Source organism: Phragmites australis, chromosome 14 (genome assembly GCF_958298935.1).
Source record: "Phragmites australis chromosome 14, lpPhrAust1.1, whole genome shotgun sequence".
Taxonomy (NCBI): domain Eukaryota; kingdom Viridiplantae; phylum Streptophyta; class Magnoliopsida; order Poales; family Poaceae; genus Phragmites; species Phragmites australis.
In genome coordinates, this window is record NC_084934.1 from 15,111,137 (window position 1) to 15,136,599 (window position 25,463).

General features: G+C 43.2%; 1 protein-coding gene and 1 long non-coding RNA gene across 2 annotated transcripts; one reads left to right on the forward strand and one right to left on the reverse strand.

Moving 5' to 3' along the window:
* The first annotated feature begins 14,051 nt into the window (after positions 1-14,051).
* LOC133891471 (uncharacterized) lies at positions 14,052-15,049 on the forward strand. Its single transcript, XR_009904224.1, has 3 exons — positions 14,052-14,531; positions 14,670-14,744; positions 14,832-15,049. It is a non-coding gene; the product is annotated as an uncharacterized LOC133891471 (long non-coding RNA).
* Positions 15,050-17,526: 2,477 nt separating this feature from the next.
* On the reverse strand, positions 17,527-20,710 carry LOC133890482 (aquaporin PIP2-1-like). Its single transcript, XM_062330864.1, has 3 exons — positions 19,963-20,710; positions 17,988-18,128; positions 17,527-17,877 (listed from the first exon to the last, which is right to left on the reverse strand). The coding sequence occupies exons 1-3, from the start codon at positions 20,569-20,571 to the stop codon at positions 17,764-17,766; spliced, it is 864 nt and encodes a 287-aa protein (XP_062186848.1). The 5' UTR covers positions 20,572-20,710; the 3' UTR covers positions 17,527-17,763.
* Between the last annotated feature and the right edge of the window lie 4,753 nt (positions 20,711-25,463).

A 25,463-nucleotide genomic window follows, 5' to 3' on the forward strand; every position in this document is an offset into this window, starting at 1 on the left:
TTTTAAGTTCGGATTGTTGGATCTTTTGATTTTTTTGATGTAATGACAGGCCATTTGGTTTTCTATATGGATGTGCTTCGCTTGTCATTACATTACCTTCTTGTGCGTGTAATTCCTTTTTTTTCTATCACTTTTTCTTGCTCAAATTGATATATGCCGATGATTGCATAGTTTGGTAGATTGCTCTTCAATTTCACATCCTTTCTTATAATATATGTTGTCATCAATCACAAAAAGGGGGAGATTGTAGCATCTAGGCCCCTAAGAAAGAGGTAAGAGTTTCGGTGATTAATGACAACCATATCCTTGTGACTAACATTTGAGCTTTTGAGCAATGTAAAGGATAAAGAAAATTTATTTGACAATGATGCTTTGATACTCTTGCCCGTTAAAAAGCTTATATGGACGATCAAAGGACCAGAACTTGAAGGATAAGGATCTTCTAAATCTAAGTGTCACAAGGAGATGAAGGACACTTAGAGTAGTATAGATTCTATTTCTATTTAGTCTTTTGACCGTTCTATAAAGAGGGGTTAAGAGTTGTAGCTTGACCTAGGTGAGTCTAGACATAGTCGATGCACACTTGTGACTTTATATTGCTAGGTTAATCTCAAAAAGCTTTTTGTTCAGAATCTAGAAGTTAGAACTCAAAATGGTTTTGAAATAGATAAATTCAGCGAAACTTCAATTCACCGGATGATCCTCTGTATCAGAGTGAGTTCACCGGTGCAAATTCCTAAGAGTTCTGACTTGAAAAATTGTTGAAGACCACGCCGGATAGTCCGGCGTTCGAGAGGTGAGATCACCGGAGAAATAGAAAGCACTGAAGTCCAGAACTAATTCCACACACCGGATAGTCCGGCGAAGCAAAACGTGATCACCGGATGAATTTACACAGAGAGGTTGCAAACTATCATCTGGCCCATTTCAATGCGCCGGAGGATCCGCCGTAAGTCCGGATTAATCACCGGAGGTTTAACGGCTAATGGAACAGTTAACGGCTATTTTGTCAGAAGTATTAGCACCGGATATTCCGATGTGAAGCGTGTTATTCACACCGGACCTTCCGGCGTTAAGAAAAAGTTCTGGGTTGTTAGGCAACGGCTAATTTTCGATCCTTAGCCTATAAATACCCACCCATTTGGACCTCTCAGTATCTCTTGTGACCCTGTAGCAGCTCATACACTTGGTGTGTCATTTAGAAGCAAGAGAGAGAGCACTTGTGTCAATTCTAAGTTCTTAGTTGAAGATTAAGGACTTCTTTGAGTGCTTGAAGAGTAACAAGTGTGCATCTAGCTGTTGTCTAGGCTTGGTCTTTGTCAAGTGAAGCTTGAGGCTTGTTACTCTTGGTGGTTGGCAACACCTAGACGGTCTTGGTGATCGGAGGTTTTCTCAGTGAGCTCTTGGAGGAATTGTGGGAGCCCCGAGAAAAGATGATGTACTTGGTTTGATACCCGCCAATCCGGAGATGGAGAAGGGGTAATCAAGAGGAAGCACTTGAGTCTTGGTGATTCAAGGGGGAGCTACATCCTTGGTGGATGCTCCAACGAGGACTAGGGGGAAGTGCCAACTTCTCAAAACCTCGGGAAAAAATCGGTGTTCTCTTCTCCAACTATTTACTTTCCCGTATTTTACTTTGAGTATCTTTGCTATTGCAAGTCCTTCTTTAAAATTCTCTCTCTTGGTTATTTTGCTTATTTAGTTGCCTTGTCCTAGTTTAAATCACGTAATCGTATTCTCTTTTATCTAGGCTAAGGTTTTATTTGTTTAAGCGGTAGAACTTTTAATTAGCGTCCAATTCACCCCCCCCCCTCTTGGGTCATTCGATCCTTTCACCCGACGATCGACCTTAAACGATGCAAGCAGCCAACGGTATCCGGTTTTCCTCTACCGACCTTCCCAGGGGAACTCCACATCCGGGTAGGACAAAATACCATCCTAGCACCACCCACACCTCGTCTCATTCTCACCACTCATACAACCATGTCAACCTCAACAAGTGTATGTAACCATAAGGAGGTCCTATGCTCGCGAACAACGGGATACGCCGTCGTTCGATTTCTACCGAATGACCTAAGCATGGCTAAGCATATAAGTTGAACTCATACCTAGACTGACAACACCTCAAGGCCACAAGGAATGTAAATACACAAGTATTCAAAGTAGAAGAATGCAATCGGTATAGGTTCTACCCATTGGTACCCGACACTGGCTCACTAAACATGCATACAAAAATAAGCATACTTCATCAATTTTAGACTTATCCAATTACACAAGAGGGATCAATATGCTTAGTTGCTTGCCTTGCTGACCTGGATCAGAAAGGTGGGGCGCGTCGAGATCAAACTCGGCCTCTGGGATCGTCGGATCAGTGTTCTCTAAAAAGAATAACGTGTGCAATGCCATGAGTATGGATGAAATGCAACAATGCATACCATAAGATGCACAAAACATGCTAAAAGTACAAACATGCGAGCTAGAACAAAATTGGCACTCAAACCAACTTGAAAAGTTGCTGAAAGTGCGGAACCTCCAGACATATGCCGACTATCCGCAAAATTATGCAGAACATCCGGACATTTGCGCAACTCAGGCAAACTCCAGACTATCTGGAGAATTCTCCGGATGCTCCGGACATGTGCGGACCCTCCAGACTTTGTCTGAACACTCTGGACATTGATAGGAAATGTGTTTTCGCCGATTCGTTGATCGATTCAACTTGAACACTAGACACACTTTACCTAAACATGGTCATACACTATATAAGGGGTTTAGATTCAATTAATTACGCAATGTTAAAGATTGAAACCATTTCAATGACTCATTAAACCTCAGCGTGTATTTCATTAACCAACGAAATTCAAACACTCATCTCATGGCTCATAGTATTTTTAATGTGTAGAGCATGTTAATTCAAGGCTAACAAAAGTGGTTTCATAATTTTAGGACATGGCAACAACTAACCGTGACCTAAACAAGCCGAAACATATTTAATTAACTCACTAATTTTCAAAAATATTTTCTGGAGTTCCAATATTTTTAACACGTAGTTCACACTCATACAAAGCTAACACAACTCACATCGTTTGGAGTTCGAATGAATTAATTATGAATTTTACAAGCCTCACTGCGCCTGATGAATAGTAACTACAAACCCTCCGCACATTTATGCGGAACCTCCGCAATTTTGTAGACTATCCGCACTTTTTGCAGAGGTTTCAGACTGCGGAACCTCCAGACATTTTTTCGGAGGTTCCGGACTTTCCAGGATTGCTCCTATTTGAGGGCAAACTTTGCCAAATCAATTTGGGATCTTTTCCACTCCAAAAGGAGATATGTTTGGGTGAGTTTAGAGAGTCTAGAACTCAAATAACCACCTAGCAAATCAATTCCTTAATCAAATGTCATCTAAATCCTTATTTTGGTCCAAAACCTCAAAAACTCATGAACTTTGCTAAAACTCGAAATCGACCAACCAAACCACGAATTCTTGCCATGGGGAGCCTAAGAGACTTACTCAAGATGCTTGTTGAGTTGGGTGACCGCCGGGAAGTGGAGGAAATGGAGGGAAATCAAAGAACTCTGGTGTTTCTTGTGCTTCAAACATGAACACCAAAAGACATCAAATCCGGCTCGAATCTTTCGAGAAAACAAAAATGAATTGGATGGATGAGTAGCTTATGAGCTCTAGAATGCAATGGTACCACATGCATACCTTCAATCCTTCTCTAGAGCTCGGATTTGAGAAGGAATGGAGAGAGGGCTTGAGAGAGAGAGGGAGAGGGAGAGCTCCAGCTGCTGCACGGGGAGAGGAGCATGTGAGAGTGAGGGGAGCAGGTGGGAGAGAGAGAGAGGGCAGGTGGGGGCTGCCCCAAATGTGCTGATCATTCTCTTGTGCTAATGAAGAGCACTACATAAGAAACCATCAAAGGAGATATGTAATTAGTGATGGCTTCTCAGTATGCGTCACTAATGCAATATTAGTGACAGGTCCAATACCGACTCATCACTAATATGTGGCCCGGGCCGAGACCAGGCCACGACCCGTCACTAATGAGGGTTCATTAGTGATGGCGAACAAATCTGACGAGTCACATTAATGTTCATCACTAATAATTCAGTCATTAGTGGCAGGTATATGGGGCGCACGTCACTAAATGTATCCTACTCATTAGTGATGGGTTGTTATGAGACCCGTCACTAATATTAAAGTAATTAGCGATAGGTCATAGTTGTTACCGTCACTAATGACTGACTCATTAGTGACGGGTGTCCTTATCACCCGTCACTAATTTCTGCCACTCCTATCTGCTCGACCACTCTCATCTCCGCTCACGTCTGCTCGCCTCCTCCTCCCACTGCCTTCTCTATTCGCACCTCGCCGGCCGACGCTGCCTCCATCCTCCCCCCTCCACCATAGCCCGATGTTTGTCGCCGCCCCCTCTACCCGCTAGGGTTAGGGCGATGGATCAAGGTAGTGGCGGGGGTCGTTGCAGTCGCCGTGGCGGACTTGGATGGATCTTGACAAGTCCTTCATCGGCTCATGCACCAGGCGTACACTACCCTCCAGGCATTCCCCCATCGACCATGATCGAGACCCATGATAGTAATCTCTTTTCTTTTTCTCCCTCATTGTTACGCTTATAGTAACACTCATTAAGACACAACAATTTAATTGAGTTTATAGTACATTAGGCTCAACTCATATCATCCTATCATGTAGGTGTTGAAACCGATTCTATGGTTTAAAGAGGTAATCCCTGCGATAGGTGGTAATGTACCTTTGGTGCAATCCACTCTAGATGGAAGGAATTTTGTGAAGCTATCTATCACTTTTGACATACGTTCAAGGGGAGAAAGTAGTGGGATATCACTATTAGGGTCTGTGGTAAGGCATCACTGATTTCGTTGCATTCCGAAAAAAACCGCCGTTGAAGGGTGACTGAAAGTGCTTGAGGAGCATGGGTTCTTTTTTCCTAACTACAACTATTTTCGAATAAAAGCGCTTGAGGAGGGTGAAAAGGATTTGGCTTTGATCAGTGAGAGCCTTGCTCAGTTCGATGAATATGATATGGTACAGTAATACGTAATCCGGTTGTTTTGATATACATGACTGTTAGCGTGTATTATTTTCATAATTTTATTTTCTTCGCTTGTAGGATATTTTTTTTGTGACACCTTTGCCAATTAGCTTTCATGCTATCTTAGATTAAACCATGGAGCATCTTGGATTAAGCTTTTATGGCCCCAGAGTGGACTTCACTACTAAAGGCAACTTCCAGACTGATATAATGTTTCATTTAAGTGGAAATGAATCAGCTAATAAGACATTGTTTAATGTCTATGGTAAAGCATCGGGTCGTCCATGTCAAGCGAAAGAGAGTGCACTAATTCATGCGCTAATGTATATTGATGAAGTACTAGGATACAGTATTATAGGTTACGTGCTCCGGCAAATGCTCAAGTGTAATGATGTATGGATATTTGCATTAGTATGTAATGTATGCATAACTATATTGTATGACTGACTTGAGTTAAATTCAAGTTTCTGGATGTATATCTATGTTTTTGAATGTGAAGAAGGCTGTCAAATCCTGACATTGCTTTAGGATGTTGAAGTACTCTCGGTTTGCATGCATGCCTCTATTCTGAATGTTGATCTCTTCTTGAAGCAGTCATTAGTGACGGGTCTTAGTTTTCACCTGTCACACATTAGTGACGAGTATCCTTATCACCCATCATTAATGTTAAATAATTAATGGCTGGTGTCCTTATAACCTGTTACTAATGTTAAGTCATTAGTGATGGGTGTCCTTATAACCCGTCACTAAATATAGCCTCGACGGCTCCCTGCCGAGACCACTCATTAGTGACGGGTCGTTATGAGACCAGTCACTAATGGCTTACTCATTAGTGACGGGTGTCGTTATAACTCGTCACTAATGAATGTTGTTTACTGTTATTTTATTCACTGAACAGCACGACCAGACAGTGTCTATTTGTCGCGGTTGCTCGGCAAAGAGGAGATTTTTTTAGCGATTCTGTTGAGGCCAAATCAAATCTCAGTGATTTGAAGTTGGTGTCTGTCACTGACCTTTGAAGGTTTGCCTCCTCCCTCTCCTCCTCCTCTTGCTCATATATGCATGGTGGATTCTAGGGTTTGAGTTGGAATCAACAATGTTGCCCCTTCTCCCAGATCTTGAAAGATGTGGATTGTCCCCCTTAATTAGTGTACATGTGTAACCTACGTCTTTTGTTCGGGAGTGTTTTATTATAAATATGACTTAGCAACTCATCATATTTATAAGAAAATGCTCCCGAATTGTCAACGTACTTTGGACAGTTCGAGGATATATAGCACGAGTAGTAGGTTTCTGTGCTCTTGTCTGGTTCTAGAGAGAATTTCGGTGGCGCATCTCTATTGTTCTCTGGATACACACCCTCTCGGCTCATTGTCAAGACGTGTATTTCAAGAACAGCAGGGAGGTGCTACCGAAATTTTCTCTAGAACCGTACAAGAGCATGAAAACCTACTTGGACCACATATTCTCGAATGGGATTAGGATCTATCTTTGCCTATTAGAAATTAGCTAGGATCCTTCACCATAGATAACATGTATTATATTTGAATGTTAATTGTTCTCTTGAATATCACTAGAACACACCTACACACTTAATTTAGTTAAATTGAGTTAGAATTTTCACACTTATTCTATCTTCTCTATCGTTTCTATTTAGAATTAATATTTTTTAATTTGTAGATGGTGGACCAAAGTTTGATGTACCATGATTGTCGTACTTGTAACGAGTACATAAGCACGGTGAAGTCTTTCTTGATTGTCATGGCGGCGGATATGGAAGGTCGGGGTAAAATGACAATTTAGTGTCCATGCTGGGATTGCAAGAATGAGAAGAAGTTCCCAAAATCTGACAATGTGTACGATCACTTGTTAAGGCGTGGATTCAAAGAAAGATATCATGTTTGGAACAAACACGGTGAGGAAGGCCTTAACAAAGGGGAAATGGATCAGGTCCTCCCGGACAGCAATACGGATCAAGGACTCCCATCAGCTGGTGATATGGATGATTATCTCAGGGACGCAGACATATTAGGATTCAATGATGACTACGTGGATTTTGTGGAGAATGTGGACCAAATGGTGCGTGATGCTGAGGGGCACGACGAGTATAATGATGCTGAGTTTGCCAAATTCCAGGAACGGTCCCGATACATACTGGCTATGCCGTGGTCTTCGTGGATTTTATATATGCCAATGCCGTGGACACAGATTTGCCCCCCCCCCCCTAATGATGAGATAAAAAAACTGAGTCAAGCTCGTCCTCAAAGGATCCTATGGAAGAGGGGGGACATCATGGTGCACACGGTATCTAGGAGCAATCCGCCTAGACGTTCAAATTCCCTACCCAAACCTCAGCCTCAAGATGCGCTAGTTGTGTCGCCTTTGCCCACTTTGCTATCTATAGTTAAGCAACCTGAGGGCAGCCCAAATAAGAAGAAGAATCATTTGCCCACTCCGCCATCTACAAGTAAGCAACCTGAGGGCAGCCCAGAAAAGAAGGATTCCAAGCCAGGGTCCAAGAAGCAGATATTGAAGAAATCATAGAAAAGTGTTTGATATGGGAAGCTTGGACTAAGAAAAACCCAAAATTCAAGCTTGGGAAGCCCTTATTGTCGGTAGATCCACTTCGACAGGCGGGATAACCTTGTGTTGAGTTGCATAATTACTACCTACAAAGTTGTAAAGAGAAGAAGGTTTCCATTGTCTTATATTACAAAAATCGTCACTTCTTGACTAGGGACGACTACTTCCTCGTGGGCTTTAATGACTTATACAACCTCTTCAATCTCGATAGCCTGGACATGGGGTTATTGCGATGCTTTACATTGTAAACCCTTTCAAACTAAACGTTCATTAATTATTACCACTAAATTCTCTAATCTAACTAATTTCTTATATGTAGACACTTGATACAAGAAACGAGAAAGAAGAAGCCCTTCGGATTCCTTGACCCCAAAATGTGACAATTTTTTTGATGGAACAACGAAGGAAATTCGTTGTGGAATTTGTGGCTAGGGCAATGAGACACTTTTCGAAGAGGGACTACCTGATGGCCGCCCACAACACGGGTGGCCATTGGATCTTACTAGTCATTGCCTCCAAGTGAAACTTGGTCTGGTACCTCGATTCATTAAGACCAGTGGTGGGACCCAACAGCGAACGGGGACAACGTGACTATACTTTCGTCAAACAAATCCTCGACAAGTAAGCTCTTCATGACTTAGGTTACATATTGAACTTTTCAAACTTACACCAAATGTTGACTATTGGATCCCTATTCGCTTATAGGGCTTTTGACATGTATATACATTGTGATCCAAAGTACGATTCGAAGGAGCCCCGCACACTGACACATAAGACCATCTTCATGCTAAGTGCAACCAAACATATTTGGAAATACTCTACTACCATATTTTTTCCTTTCGAACTGACGATTTTTTCCCTCTCCAGTATCACCAACAACCACCAGGCAACTCCTGTGGATTCTAAGTAAGATAATTGCAGCAAAGGATATGAAATTCCCAGATGTAAGATAATTGTATAGTCTTTTCATAGATGCTTTTATTCATTACAAATACCCGATGATAAAATAATTTTGCTTATGCTAATTGCATACTTTTTCCATAACTACTTTCATTTAGTTGGAATTCAGCTTACCAGACTGCAACATCGAGGAGTCTGCACTCTCTAACATTCGAGCATTGATCGCCTCGTTCTTAATGACCAAAGTCGACTCTTCGAAAGGTAAGTTCTATTGTAGGGAAGCAGGGCTCTGACTTATGTAATTTATGGTTGCACATTTGACTAATGTAATTTGTAACTATCTTGATGTAATTTGTGGTTGCACTTTTGACTTATGTAATTTAAGGTTGCACTTTCGATTTATGTAATTCAAGCTCTTGATATGGACTTGTGCCGTTGTACGTTTCGAGGACTTTTGATTATATAATTTATGGTTGCATATCTCGTGACATAATCCCTACAATGTGGGTATATATCTTGAAATGAATGGTGATTATGGCATGAATGTATCTGGATGTGTCTTATTTGTAGGAGAAGACGGCTGTCAAATCCTAACATTGCTTTAGGGCACAGCCAAGAAAAAGATAAATCCCTTCGGGAGATGAGAATATTAGTGACGGGTGGTAAATTCACCTGTCACTGATGACTATGACGAGTAGCTTTCCAACCCATCTCTGGAACTCAATCATTAGAGATGGGTTGAAAAGATACTCGTCACTAATGACTCATAACACCTCGTCGCTAATGACTTGGTCACCAGTGACAGGTTGTAGCTACTCGTCACTGGTTCTAGATAATTAGTGACAGGTTATTGTTAGCACCCGTCACTAGATAGAGTCCCAGAGGCGGGTTAGAAATCTACCCGTCACTAATAACTCAGTAACCAATGATGGATTGTAATAACCCATCACTGATGACTCGATCAGTAGTGACGGTTTGTAGTTAACACCCGTCACTAATGACCGAGTTCCAAAGACGGGTTGAAAAGCTACCCGTTACTGGAGATCGATAATTAGTGACGGATGGTACATACACCCATCACTAATGACGGTTACAGTGATGAAAAACAGGCATGCTCAGATCATACGAGACGCATTTTAGTGACGGATCTCAATTATAACCCATCACTACTATCCGTCACTAATATTTTATCATTGGTGACATAATAAGAGTGGATCGTAACCGTCACTTTAGCGTAGTGGAGGAGAATGTTTGATTGCAGCTTGTCTGCGTTTGCAACGTTGCACTCAGCAACTGACGCTTTACGCACAATCGGAGCTGAATGATTTGATCCTGCGCCATGTGATCGGCCGATGCGGCGAACCCCTTTATCCAGGCAAAGGGAAATGCAAGTTGAAGAGTACAATCAGTCATGATTGTATAGAGCTTGTGCGGTGTTCAGACAGGAACTCATGCATGTCGATTATGCTGTAGGGTTGTATAGTTCAGCTTCTACTTCTAACTAGTGGCTGGTAGCGCTAAGAAACTATCGCAATGCTATAACTTCTTCGAATTCTTAGTAGTTGAAGTGACCCCACAGCCACATGCATCCCCGTATGTCTTTCGATCAGATTCATTGGTCGAATGTGATCACAACGGTTGGTACGTGCTTTGTGCTGTTCCAAACCTGGTAAATCCAGTTGTTGCTACACTGCTACATCCAGTTGTTGCTACACACTCTGCTACATCCAGTTGTTGTTGCTTTGTCTATGAATCATTAAATTGGACTTAATTGCAGTTCTAGCGTAAGTGAAAAAGGGGTGTACATGAAGATCTGGATGATGCAGTCTATTATGCCCTTACAAAATCAATGGTTAGAATGTACTGTAAAAGTAGAACCGCATTTGCTATGTATTTTGTACAAAACTATAATGCCTATGCTTGAAATATAGCTTGACGAGGAGGTAAGGTTTACAAATTCGATAGACCCCTGAAAATCACCCAGGGTCGGTAACTGCATAGGTATTTTGTAGAAATCGGTCTAATTTTGTTAAAAATTTTATTTTTTCTAAATTTTGAATCTAAGTTTAATCAGTAACCATTCAGTTTTTAAATATGATGTAGACCAAATTAATCGATAACCGCGATAGCTGAGCAGTTACCGCCACATTTTCTAACCCTGTCACGAGGACATGTTTGTGCATGCATTGAAATCAGCACTGACATCAGCATTTGTTTCCGCTTTTTCCTGCACTGCAGTGAACTGAAAATCGCACCTCCCTAAACTCACTCCATAACGGTGGGTAGGGTGGGGGAGAGAGAGGGGCATTTGGGGTTCCAGAGGCACCCCAAGCACTTAATTAGAGTGTGGTCTCGTTACTAAAAAATAATTTTTTAAAATATTTAGACTGTCTTTTTACGGCGACTCAAATTACAAATCATCCGAGCAGGTTCCGTGATTTCTGACCACTTGTGGAAATAAATTTTCACAGACGGTTACTTACGACAATCGTTTGTACAAATAGGATGATTACCACATATAGTTACTTATGTGAATCATCTGTATAAAATATTATTTACAGAGGCGGTTCTTTATGTGAATCATTTCTAAAAATAAGATGATTATTATAGGCAATTCACATAAGAAACCACCACATCTCGTAATGGGTTGCAAAAATTCATAACTTTTTTATACGAAGTTGGATAGGGATAAACTTCATATAAAAATTATAACCCTCGATAAGATCTATAACTTTGTAGTTGAAAATATTTTTATTTGATATCATTTAGATGTCGAAATAATTATTTTAAAAGGAATCAAACTATGACTATCCTAAGAACCCTTAATAGTAAGAAAAGGAACAAACCCGCTGACATGGCTGCCATTTCAGATCTCAAAATTTGTCAAAGAAAGCCAAAAAAGACTTGGCTATTATCAGAAATGATATATACTGACCAGGTAGGGGTTCTGCAAACGCCGTTGAAGTTGATCATGCAAGCATAGCTTAAATCTTATTGCAGTTATAGCTTGATTCCTCTTTAAACGACTATTTGGATATCTAAATAATTTTAAATGAAAAATTTTTGAACCAAAAAGTTGTAGATCTCGTCAAGGGCTATAGTTTTTATATAAATTTTGTCCTCATCCGACTTAGTAACTCATTACCACAAACGGGTCACATAAGAAGACGCCTGTGCAAAAGATATTTCTAAAAGTAGTTCCTTATATAAACCGTCTTTGGTAATGAGAATGATTACAAATATGATTCCTGAGTTCAAGTGCCACGAACTGTAAGCTCGCGAAAAAACTGGTCGTGTAAGTGATCGGGTGCCTGGTTGCCTTTTTTTTTAATCGAAAAACGTAGATTCGGAGACCGATTACCACACGCGGTTTCTTAAGTAAACCGTCTGTAGTAATCGGTTTCCACAGGTGATCTCTTTTGCGCATGTGCAATCGTCTATTTTTACAGGCCTTCGACTAGAGGCGGGTGGCTAAACGCTTATGCAAATAGGTTATTATCTGCCTTTAAAAATAGTTTTTGTAGTAGTATCTTCGTACGCAGGCAGACCTTGCAATGGTGGTGGTTTGGTGGACAAGGCACAAGGCCGTCACAACTAGTGGTGGCGGTGGGTGGTGCTACCGGCGGTAGAGAGAAAAAGATGGATTGATGTTGCCACATTATGAGGCAACTGGCGGCAGGCACAGATCCAGTTATGGGAACATCATCGGAGAAGGGAGGAGGAGGGTAGAGGGAAGCTAAGGTAAGTGGCGGTGCATTGAGAAAGAAGAAGACGACGATCAGTGCTATGTGTTTGTTTCCACTCAGTCCATTGACTAATAGTGCCCACCCACCCCTCTCTGTTTTCACTCATGACAAGGTGAATTCTTGCTGTTTTGATAAGTTCTATGTATGATGAAAAAGATATGGACCATGAAAACAAAATATTGGGGAGAAGGATGGTCTCATCATAACGAGTTGTACACTGTGCAAAGACAAAAAAAACACAATTGAAATGGATATGATTCTATTTAGGTCAAACCATGCGTTTCTTGGAGTTCCCTATCTTAGTGGGTAGCGTTTCCCCCCCCCCCCCCCCCCCGTTTTTTGGTTTGATTCTGGTGTCAGCTCGATATGGCGAGCATTTAGTGAACTAGCGCTTCGTTTTGGTGTTCCTAGGCAGTTCTTGGGTAATTGGTGGGTAAGTTGGGTATGGGTGGAGCAATGGTTTACACTTAGTGCTGTTCTATTTTGGTGGGTTTATGTGGGGTCAAGCATCTCGGGTGGTTGTAGCGTGTGAGTGTATTAGAATTGCTGAGAGGAATGATGCAAAACCTGTGTTGTTTGAAAATTTTTGCTTGTTCTACTTGCATATGTTATCCTTAGCATATGTTTTATTGTGCATGTTCGAGTAAAAAATTAAAATTGCTTATGATTAACGAAACTGCAAGTAATTATCTCCGCCACCGCCCAGTTAGTGTGTTACAACGATAGATGATCATGTTAGCTGATGGTTCCATAGGTATAAATTGTGTTGTTTGATCAAGGGAACTGGTTTATAGCCATTTGTATAAAAGAAGGCTTACGATCTTGAGTACTTGAGCAAAAGCCTAAACCAATTTGATACGCACCGCCTTGTATGTGTTAATTCAGTTAGTGGTAGCATGCGCTGATGATTGACTACCTATAATGGTTCTATTATACTAAAAACCCCTAACTGTTTTCCATGGTCGAATTGTCACAACAATGTGTTATGTGTCAAGGTGCTAGACAATCACCTGTGTATCTACATTCTTAATGAGAAGAATAGCCACTGTTTTTTCAGTTTATATGAGTCTATAAAGACAGAACTGACTACAAGTATAACACTAAAGCTAAATTTTGTTTTTTGAATGTGAAAATGTGTATGTAGCTACGTACTGTTAATCAGTTCTGCTGTCTACATTTATTTTTTAATAGATTTTTCTGCGAGATCCATAATTAAATCTTGAACTTGTGCAATGTTGTGCACAATTCTAAATAGCAATCTTATCCATGTTCTTCATTGTTCCTCACATGTTCTAAATGACCTCATGTTTGATTATTTTGGCTCTGAAGATCTGTTTTTGTCCTATTAAGTACGAAATGGTATGTGTATTAATTCAAACTTCTGACTAGCATGTATAGAACTTGTTGTCTGACATAAGAAAGTACAAACCTTTCCCAAGATCTCACCCTGCTATTATCTAGTTTTGTTCTGTGATTACTGACTAGCCTTACAGAATTTTTTGGAATGCCTAGGAGCAGGAACTGACATTCATATTCAATTCGAAAAAGTTTACATATGTCTTTCCTTGAAACTTTCTTAGTTTATCTAGAGTCTTTTTTCTATTTGTTGTATTGGAAACTTCAAACCTTATTGTTTCATGTTCATGAATTTGTAAATTATGTAAATGTTATAACTGAATTAATGGAAGTCAACTCATTTTATTGCTGTAATGTGATAATTGTTCTTAACTTTACAAAATGCTGATTTATTTTTAATTGAGCTGCATTCTCTATACAGCTTTTGGTGTCTTTTGCTTCTGTTCCTATTAAAGTCAAAAAATTTGTGCATTTCATGCCCCAGTAATTCTTCTTTTGGTTTGCTGCCTATGTTGTTTCACTTCGAACTAGCTAATGATATGCATTATTAAGATTTTTTAGCAACATTCATTTGTTTATTTAGCAAGGGTTTTCTGTTCATTTTTTCATTTATTTATGTTGTATTAAGTATGCTGCATTTATTTTGTAGGTGAACGTTCCGAAAACCAAGAAGACCTACTGCAAGAACAAGGAATGCAGGAAGCACACCTTTCACAAGGTTACCCAGTACAAGGGAAAGGATAGCCTTTCAGCTCAAGGGAAGCGTCGTTTTATGACCGCAAGCAGTCAGGATATGGTGGGCAGACAAAGCCTGTTTTCCACAAGAAGGTTTGATCCTGATTTCCCAAGTCTTTGCAGATTCCAGGTACAAACGTGTAATTGCAATCTGCTTTTAGAATAATAGAATCCTTTAGTGGGTTAGTCCTTCGAGATTTCTTTGCTTCTAGTTACTGATATTTTTTTTAAACATGCTTCTCCTTACTGATACATTGGATCATTTCAGGCCAAGACAACAAAGATGATTGTGCTGAAGTTGCAGTGCCAGAGCTGCAAGCACTACTCTCAGCACGCTATCAAGGTATTTTTGTCTCAGCTTTTTGTTGTTTCTCATCTTTCTTGTGTATTTAGTGTTCCGAGGCATCTGACGCTTCAATTGCAACTTCAGAGGTGCAAGCACTTTGAAATCGGTGGCGACAAGAAGGGCAAGGGAACCTCTCTTCTAATCCGATGATAGGCTCCATTGTCTGTCAAAAGTTATTATTAAGGATGCTTAACTTGTTTTTCTCTTGAGATGCATCAGGTGGGACTATCTATGGAATAGTATTGATGTAACCAAAGTTTTTCTTTGCATCAGCTATTTTGCTTGATCCAGTTGGTAATACCCCCGGGAATCTGTGTTTGTGCAATTGAGTTCTGATCTGTTGCGCATGCTGGAATTCTGTTCTTTCGAACTGTAATATCTGTTTCGCTGGTAATACGCGCAAAGCGCTCAACTAGTTTCTGTGCAGTCCGTTGCATCCGTGTTTTAGATGGTAAGATCACACTTATGTGTGGTGTCCAAGGCTGTATCCGGCGGCCAGCTGGTAGAAACTGGGTGGTGCATTACATAGATTCCATGATCTACCCCTTTTTGAGTTACGCAAGTTTTGACGCACAAATCAATGGTGGATTCCTTGCGATTTGTACAATAATTTCTCCAAAACAAATCCCTGCTATTCTGTTAACTTGCATGCCACACTTCGATTTTGTGTGCAGCCAAAACCACGGCTTGAGGCTTCTCTAGGCCCAAGACTGCCGCAAGCTACCTGTTCCTGCTCTGCATGATTTAAGCATACTGCAGCTGCCCGGCGTCGAAGCTTGCAGCCTTTGACCATTTTTTTTTCTCGGAGTGTGTCTCGCAGCCTTTGGCCTTAATTATTTGTGGCATTTGCAGATTTGCTCCAACACACCAACCAAATGCTTGGTTAAGATTCCAGATAGCGGTTATGATAGTAGTCCGCAACATGGAATCCGTTGTAACGTGGTAATGTTGTAATGGTATCTGCATAGCCAAGGTGTCTGTAACAATATGAGCGCGGTAGGTAATTCGTTGTAAGAAATGTTTTGTAACTCAAATTTACGTTTTTATTATTATTATGAAACGGGAAAAGCTCCTTGCAGAAAAAAAGTTTAGGTTTGGCTAACCAAAACAGCGTCATCAACCTTTAATGTGGCAACATGGGACGCAATTATTGATCCAGATTATGTTTAGCTAACCAACTTAAAAGCCAGCTAAACAAAAGCGCTTAAGACATTCCCTCCAGTCTGTCCTATATATCCTGCAGCACTCACAACCGGTGGTGTCGTTGCAACATCCCCATCTGATGATCGCTCTACTAATCATAGACCTGATTAACAAATCAGACGGCTCCTGTCCTCTTCGATTAGGGTTACCAATAGAAGGAGCTGAATCAACTAGCATTCTTCTCCCTAACCACTATGAATTACAACACACGTCACAGACACATACATACACGCGCATTGTTGCATTAGGGTCAGCTCATTTATTCATGGCTTAAAAAAAAAAAGTCCAGTGGCTATGGAATTACTACTAAAATAGGCACCGCCTGCGTTATGAAGCAAATCCTAAGGATCAATAAGAAAAACTACATATGGCAGCTACATAACGAATAGACATCCATTCGGGGATGCTTCTCCGGAAGAATCAACCATTTTTCTCTACTCTCCGTTGTCTTTACAATTCACGCTCAAACAGCCTGTGCGTAATTTTGTCAGTGGACAAAGTAAAGGGCCCAGGAGCTGGAGCGTATTAGCCCTGCGGTGCCTATTTTCGCTGAAGCAGAGAGCAGGCGGCAAAGGCAGCTGCCATCTTCTCAGACGCTAGCTACAGTGCTCCGTCCATGCTGATTCGACCAGCACGTCAGGCCAGAGTCTGCCCGTCGCAGGCCACCGGGGCGGGTGCGGGGGCGGTCAAATTGAGACGCTAGCGCGGCGTGCAGGCGCAGCGGAGACGACGTGGTGCGGGGCCTCTTTTCTTTTTGCTTCGTCAGTGCTCCATCAGAGTAGAGTAGAAGAAGAGCTGATGGAGTGATGGTGCCACTGATTGGCCCTGGGCCCTGCCGTCGCAGAAGAGCCCGTCCTGGAGCCTCCTGGAGGAAGAAAACAAGTTAGAGCCCTCTTGAAGAAGGCTGTGCATCTGAAGCAAAAACCGTTTGGGCCCATCTGAGCAGGGTTGAGTAGAAAGAAGCTGAGAAAAGGATTAATTGCACCAGTGTGCCTTCCCTTGATGGCCTGGCACGTCCATATGTGATAGTATTGACAACAGGCGTAAGCAACCTTATCATCATGACTTTCCAAGCAGAAGCGACCAAGAAAGAAATTGGTCCTACGCAACTGCTAAAGGGGCAAGTGAGTGTTGGCACCCACGAACCACTACGGGAGAATGGGGCAAGTGGGCAGCTCAGCACAGCTGGAGATGACAAACCTCCCCCGGGTCACAATTCACAAACACCCCATGATCCTAAGCTAGCAATGGTGAGTGGTGACAACTATGGGAATCAAGGACTGAAAGCAGAAAAGCCCATACAGCACAATGAGTGAGCGTGCGTGTCTGTCTCACTCAGCATGCATGCCATGATGAGCCACTCACTTGATAGTTTGGTCTTTTTGCAAATTGGAAGATGGCAGATGACAAAGCAATGCTAACAGGTTACTGCACCTCATGATAGGAGCAGCTGATGGAAAAAGCGGCCAAACAACAAAGAAATGGAAGAGGGAAGCGCGTGCAAAGAGGATAAGAAATGCTACATCATATAAATTCAGAAGCAGCAGGAACAAACAAAACAAAGTAGACGAGCAAGAGAGCAAATGCTTAGGACTGAATCACTCCACAGATCGATGATCGTCGCTACAACATAATTAAATAGAAATACAGGCACTAGAGTAGATGAAATCCCCTTGACAGATTACAGTGACATGATTACAGGAAGCCTAAACGACCAGCTGCAGAACTCGAGTGATAGAATGGAACTTATTCTCCCTTGACAAAAGTCGCCATTGCTTCAACACTCTTGATTTTTGCAAACACGAGACAGAGCTTATGCGTTGCTCCTGAAGGAGCCGAGGGCCTTGATGGCGCCGGCCCGGAGGATGTACTGGTGGTAGAACGCCGCGATCGTAGCGCCGACGAGGGGACCGACCCAGAAGATCCACTGCAAAAGCGAAGAAGATCGCATCGTCAGGCCAAGGCAAGTTGCTGAATGGAGGTGAACTTGATATGATAGAGGTCGATCATATGGAACGGCACGAAAAATATGTATACCTGGTCATGCCAGGCCTTGTGCTTGTTGTAGATGACGGCTGCACCCAGGCTCCTGGCCGGGTTGATGCCGGTGCCGGTGATGGGGATGGTGGCCAAGTGGACCATGAACACGGCGAAGCCGATTGGAAGGGGCGCCAAGACCTGAAAGCCAGAGACAAGCATAATTGAGTTCAAAACTAACCAAGCAAAAAAATGTTTTCAGATTAGTTCATGCTCCACAACAAATCCTTGACACACGCTACTTGTTGCGTTGCGTCATCATGGTTCAAGTAGATTAGGCATCTCCATGTTACACCGTCAACATCAAGAAACTATTTGCGACTGAACAATTAGTGGCTCGAATCCTCTTGTCATGCCCTTTTCTCAAGGGAAGAAACTATAACAAACAAGGGACGCTCCCCTTTTCCCTCTTCCTTTGGGCACACACCAAACATGGCTAGTGGCTTTGCTTAGTGGCGTCTTTCACCAATCCACCCAAGTCACCACGGCATATTTTGATAGTGCAAAACACCCAAGATGTTTTTTTTTTATAAGGGCCTAAGCCCAGTCTTCATGAGAGACCTATTTATGGATGCCGAGGTCCTCAATCCCCGACCGGTCCGCACCACCCTTGATGACTTGCCAACCGAGTCAAGCTCGGTTCCCAGCACCCAAGATGTTCACACATCACGTTCTATCACCTTGCCACTGTCCCTACCCGTTACGAAAGGGATTGCCACTAGCTACCGCATGCAAAAATTCCAAAGCTCGTGGCACCGCCCTAAAGGGACCCTGAATTTTAACCTAGCCACACACGCGTATGCACCACATGTTGCAAGCTTTCCTCCGGAATCTTACGGGTAAATTTCAGTAGTACTACGGTGGTCCTAGAAGGCTACAAGTGAAACGTAGTCAAATTTAGGGTCCGATGGTTTGTAAGATACAAGAAACAGTTTGAAAACAGGTGAGGTAAAATGGTACGGCGAGAGGTGCCAACAATGGCACGGGAGCTGGGATGGCACAGCACGGCATGCGACACAAGGGAGGGTTGTGGCTGGGGGGTACGTTGCGTGGACCAACTCATCAAGACAAGGACGGGACCCAGACTGGACCGGACCAAGTTCAACTTTCTACAAGCTGGGCCCGGCCCACGTGTACCACCCAGGAATGTTACCGTCATGATGAGTTTTCCAGAGACAGAAAGATACACGCACAGAGGTCTCGTGCCTCTCAATTTGTTCCTAATGTATGTATGAAAACGCTACGTGTGGTGTAAATATAGAGTGCGTGTGCGTCCTATCGTACTTAAAAAAAGATAGGGCTGGAACTAATTAAGCTCTCTCATTTATCTTCATTAACTACTAAGTCCGGGTTCATGGCTAGTGAGAGGGTGACCTGGATGTGCTACCAGATACTGCTACTGTACTTGAATGATCCAGCAATGAAAAGGAATGTGATTTTAGAATATTTGAAGCATAGCCATATGAAAAGGAACGTGATTTTAGACTAGTGCTTATGTACTATATGAAAAGTAACGTGATTTCAGAATATTTGAAGCATAGCCATCACGCTTTCTTTTGGAATGAGTAAGCTACAATTTGATTGGATTTCTAGCTTTTTGTTTTTCTCGATCTTGACGAGCTTAGCACCTTGTGACTGCTCAGAAACAAAATGAATCGTGAGTGAATCTTATTTGCCAAATAGAAACGTTATATGGCACAGAAATTCTTCGGTCTCTGTAATATTCTGTCCCCGCCCGGATAAACTGGATAGTCTCCTGTTTTTTTATATTGTTGTGATGCTCCTTTTCCTCTTTTCCCCGGAAGGAATTTCTTTTTGTTCATATGTGCCAATTCTCGTCGGCATAAGGCTTAGTTTTAGTTTTCTAAGAACATGCATGTTAGCTTCACTTAAGCTGTAATTAGGCTCAGAAATAAACTAAAACGACACTCCTAAAAAGGGGAGCAAGGAAGAGGTAGCTTGGTTGGATGCTCACCGGAACGTGGGAGTCGCGGGCGTTGCGCTTGGGGTCGGTGGCGGAGAAGACGGTGTACACGAGCACGAAGGTGCCGATGATCTCGGCGGCGAGCCCGGTGCCCTTGGAGTAGCCGGAGGCAAGCTCGTTGGCGCCGCCGCCGTACCTCACGAAGTAGGCGCTCTGGAAGGCCTTGACGAGCCCGACGCCGCACATGGCGCCGAGGCACTGCGCGATGATGTACAGGACCGCGCGGACCAGGGAGACCTTGCGCGCCAGGAACAGGCCGAACGTTACCGCTGGGTTGATGTGCCCGCCCGAGATGCCGGCGGTGCAGTAGACGAGAACAAAGATCATGCCGCCGAACGCCCACGCGATGCCGAGGATGCCCACGCCGCCGCACGCCGCGTCGGGGGCCGTCGCGTCAGTCTGGTGCTTGTACCCGATGACGGTGGCCACCGTGATGTAGAGGAACAGCAGCGTGGCGATGAACTCGGCGATGACGGCGCGGTACAGCGACCACGACCCCAGCTCCGCCGCGTCGACCAGCGGCGCCGGAGGCGGGTCCGTGTAGTCCTTGGCCGCGAACTCGCCGCCGGCACCGCTCTCGATCACGTCGTCCTTCCCCATGGACGCTAGCTCTACCTTAGCTTAGCTTGGTGTGCTTCTTGGCTTGCTCTTGCAGCTGCAAGAGAGTGACCAGACCAGCCTTGCCAACAAGTGGAGCTTGTGGATGAGTGTCTGAGGTGGGGGGAGTGAGAGGGAGAGGAAGGTGGTATTTATGGAGGAAGGGGAGGGTTGGTAAGTGACGATGCTGCAAGGCTGGGGTTGGGCCTGAGCACTTTGTTTGTTGCTTAATTTCTTAGTGTCCTTGCTGGAACAGAATATTGAGCAGCTTCTCTCTTTTTTTCCTTTCTACTTCTGTTGATAAGATTGTATGGGTATTTTGGTTTCTTTTCTTTTTGTCTGGTTTCCTTGCTCCAATGATGCTGCTTGGATAAGTGATTGGGGTATGCGCTACAAAGCAAAGGATCCCACAATTCACGGGTTGTTTTCCCCCCTAGCGAATACAAGTTTCCTGGAGAAATGTACAAACGAGAGGAGAGGAATTGTGGAGCACTGGCTTGTAAAAATATCGTATACCGTTCAGAATTAGTCTTTCGGGGACACATAACCTAGAGTTATGAAAGTAACTGAAAGGGAAAGTCTGTTGCGCGATTTCAGTCAACAACTTGCAACAGTTATATGTCAAATCTCATTTGCTTAGTTGATGGATTATGACTATGTGGTAGATATAGTCTATGTTATAGTAAAAACTTTGTAATAATAAGTGGCTAAAATATATTTTATTTTATTATTATAAAAAGCTTGCAACGCCCCAAAGCTTAGATGGTGGGATGGGGGCAGCGAGGTGGTGGTAACGCAATGAACAAGTTTACTGGCGGGGGCGATGAAAATGGATTTTGGTTAGGAGGTGGTGGACCAAGTGGCGTGCAGCCTCCGAAAACGTTGAAGTTGAGGTAGTTCAGGCGTCTTATAATACTCTAAATTTTTTGTAACCATGTAAAGTTAGTTAGAGGAGAGAAAAAAACAGTTCGCAGTATCTAAGAGTTGGAAGAACATAAGTGATAGAGCTAGAGGTAGAAAATAGGAGCTGGAGCGTTGGATTATAATCCAACCGTTAGAGAGCGTGGACTGGTTTTTCTTTTTTCGTCTTCTTTTTTACTTAAATCTGTGACGGACTCATGCCCTAACTGAAAAGGCAAATGCGTAGATATTATTTCCCTATTTCAACTACTTCTTTTAAGGTCGTTTCTTTATCAAACTTCTCATATTACCAACCAAATGATATGGAAAACATAATTCCACTGCCGAACGATGCACTAGTGATGCTTTTTGCGATGCATTATAGTTATATATCAAGATGCCTTTATCTCAATATCTAGAGGAAGTACACTGTATATATTGGACTGGGTGCCCTGAAAGTAAATTATATTTTTTGCACCACCAAAATGTGTCCATGTTTTTTTAGGCCAAATAAAGAACGCTTAATTACTTTTGTCTCGATCATCTTGTGGAAGCACATAACTGCACAAGGAATGCGCTGATCTAAATTTCTTACTGCAGATCTTGAGATGTTATGTATCGATATATTATCTTTGATTGCATCTCAATGCCACTCTTTACTACCGTTGCAGGATTACAATGCTAAGCTTTCAGACTTTGGTCTCGCAAGAACAGGACCTAGTGGAGACCAAACCCTTGTGTCAACCCGGGTCATGGGAACTTATGGATATGCAGCTCCAGAATATGTCATGACTGGTAAACAAGGATCTCCCTCTATAATAAGAAGGCAACTCCTCTATGTAATGTGGAAATAAATGAAGATGTTCTCAAGAATGAATAGACTCTGCATTGTACTTGACTTAGTTCAAATTTGTTAATCCTTAATCACCAACTAACTTGCCGCAGGCCATCTGACCGCACGAAGTGATGTTTACGGCTTTGGTGTCGTGCTTCTAGAGATGATTATTGGAAGGAGGGCTGTGGACAAGAGCCGGCCGACCCGTGAGCATAACCTAGTTGAGTGGGCACGCCCCCTCCTCGTCCACAACCGGAAGCTGTTCAGGATCATCGATCCAAGAATGGAAGGGCAGTACTCCACCAAGGCTGCCATTCAATTGCATTCGAAGTGGAGCCAATGCCTTCTTTGGTAAGATGTACTCTTATCATCTTAACAATGTGTCAACTTTCATTTTCATTTCCTTTCCAATCACTAGTTATATATATTTAATTAAAAAGGAGCGCAACGTTGATTTTTCTAAGTTGCAGTGAACGTTTACAATCGCAACGGCCTGAACTGAAAGGAGCGTCCATGTCGTGTAACTAAAGAACAAGAAGAAGGGAGCGTACGTGCAGGTGGGCAGCATTTCGATTTGTAAAAAAAAATAGCTCGACTACATTACTAGCTTATTCGATTATATTATCATACTAGTAGCTTGTACTAAGTAACAATAACTGGCGGAGATCTCCTAACCATTTATACTTCCTCATGAAAAGAAATTATATATGATTCTTTAAAAAAAATTTACAAGATCTTAACCTATATCGTAGTTATTAGATCTAACAGCTAACACGTACAATAAAAAAAAGAACACATATATCGTACTGAAAGAAATAATCTTTCGAAAAAATCAGATCATACAGAATTCACTTCCCTAATCGCACTAGCGCTCTAGCGATCAGTGAGCTCGGCTGACCGGCGTGCTTTTGCGTCCGCGCGCACGACGGAGCGGTTGCATGGGTCGGTTGGTGGGGGGGGGGGGGTGTCACGACGCATCATCGACCATATGCCGCCGCCCAGAACCGACCTGCGGCGACAACGAAAGACTTGCAGATAAGCTGCGGTACGCAGGAGCGTAGTGCTCCTTTTTCTTACGAGTATCTTATCCCAGCCGCACCCGCGGGCAATCAACCAAGCTGGATAGCTGATACCTGCAGGCAGGCTGCGGGGCGTGGCGCTCGCCTTGAACTAGTTTCTCGCTGCGCGCGGCCGACCGGCCAGCCTGGTTTGGGCGAGGTCCGTGCATGTGCAACTGGATGGATCGCCAGGGGAGCAGACGAGAGCAGATCATGGCTTCGTCGCGCAAGGCGGGGTGGTGCAAGTGGACTTGCGGTCCGGCAGTGAATCGTCGTCATCTAGTATCTCCTATGGGACCAGGTGTGCGGCACCGGTAAGCCCAGGTAATCCACGCACGCTGGCACCCAGTAAGCGCAACAGCAGAAGAAACAAACGGAGTAATTGGTACAGGCACGAGTCCCGTATCGTACATCTCAATTGATGACCAAAATGCAACTGCGAGCGAGCACGGAGGCATCTGTAAATCTGCAGGTAAATCTCTGCACATGCAGCAGGTAAGCAAATCTGATTGCCGATACATGTCTCAATGGACCTGGCCAGCCCTAGCTGTCCGAATCCAATCAGCGGCAGCGGATCGCCTCACGTCGCATCAGAAATTCAGCATCCGCGCGCGGCCCCACTAACGTTCACCTAGACCTAGTACTGGTAGCTTATGCTGTTGCAGCGCTGGCAGGCTCGTGGCTCTCCGATCCCTCCCTTTCGGTCGCCGTTGTTCCAGACCGTTCTCCCACCCTTCCCGAACTCCCAATCCCTATCCACGGCCGTGCGCGCACTGTTCCAACGACGGCAGCTGCTACCGCGCCGGCCTCTGACCGCCACGCCGCGCACGGCCACACATCCGCAGCGCCGCGGTACGCGCCTCAGCTGGCGCACCGCAATCCTTTTCTCTTTTTTCCCCCTCCTCCCTCGAGATTCTCGCACATTCACCTCGTGTGCGCGAGCAGTAGCGCACTGTTCACTCATCACGACGGCTACGCTAGGCTTGGCCGGTCGGTCTCATTTCATAGGAGGAGTAGATGCGTGTCTGCTGCTACAACTAGATGCTTTGCCTCTGTCTGTATCTCTCGTTTGATTTTTTTTTTCTATTTACTATTGTACAGTCAATCGAAATCCCGAATGATTTTAGTGATGACCATTCACGGCCAAGGTTAGCGTTCCGAAGTTTATCAAAGCTAAGTTGTTATTGTCGGACTTAGAAAGGGTATTATAAGAGGTAGGTAGGCATAGTGGAGGAGGCGGACGCAAGGGTAGGGTAGCGAGGCGACGGTGACGCTATCGGTTACGGGCTGTAGAGGAATTCTGGTCAGTCAATACTCGGGTGGGAGCGTCAAGCCACGTTTGGTTAGTGCGGTAGGGGACGACGGGAGCTGCCGAGATGGCTATAGGTGATGGGAGGCTAGGGCATCAGGGCGAGATAGTTGCGTCACGATGGCGCCGTTCAAAGGTTAAAGATGATGTCGTGATCGTCCGATCACGATTTGAAGGCTCACTATCATCGACTAAAATCACTAGAATTTCAATCAAGTGAAAATTAGCAGCTCTCTCTCTTTTTTAAGGAAGCCTACCCTTCTTCTAGTTGTTGTTGCAGGTCTGATGCTTTAATATCAAAAGAATCTCAAGCTGGGTTGGGAATTTATATCTCTCATCGTAGTGATCAACCCCTTGTTCCTTGCACATCGAAGCTAAAGGCTCAAATATAGATTCAATGATACATGCAGAGGCTATGGTGAGGCTAGGGTTGTTATTTCTGAATTGCAGTTTAAATATTGTTTATTTCTCTTGGATTCCCATGAGAGGACCCACGGGACTGAAGAATTCTTCATGTTACTTTAGATATAAGATAATTAAGCCATAGTATTCAAGGAACATTCAGACATATTCCTAGAGAAGAAAATGTTATCAATCTAGATGATGGCAGCATTGTTTTCCGACCGTTCAAATTTTAGACATAATAGCTGTAGACCAATAAGGAGAAAATTTGTAATCTATCAAGTTGGGCTAAACTCTGTACTACTCTTTTTTTGAAATAGTATGCGTATTATTTTCTGACTCGATTTTTGAAGTTGAATTTTGACTAAGATTTTCTCATAATATATATCAT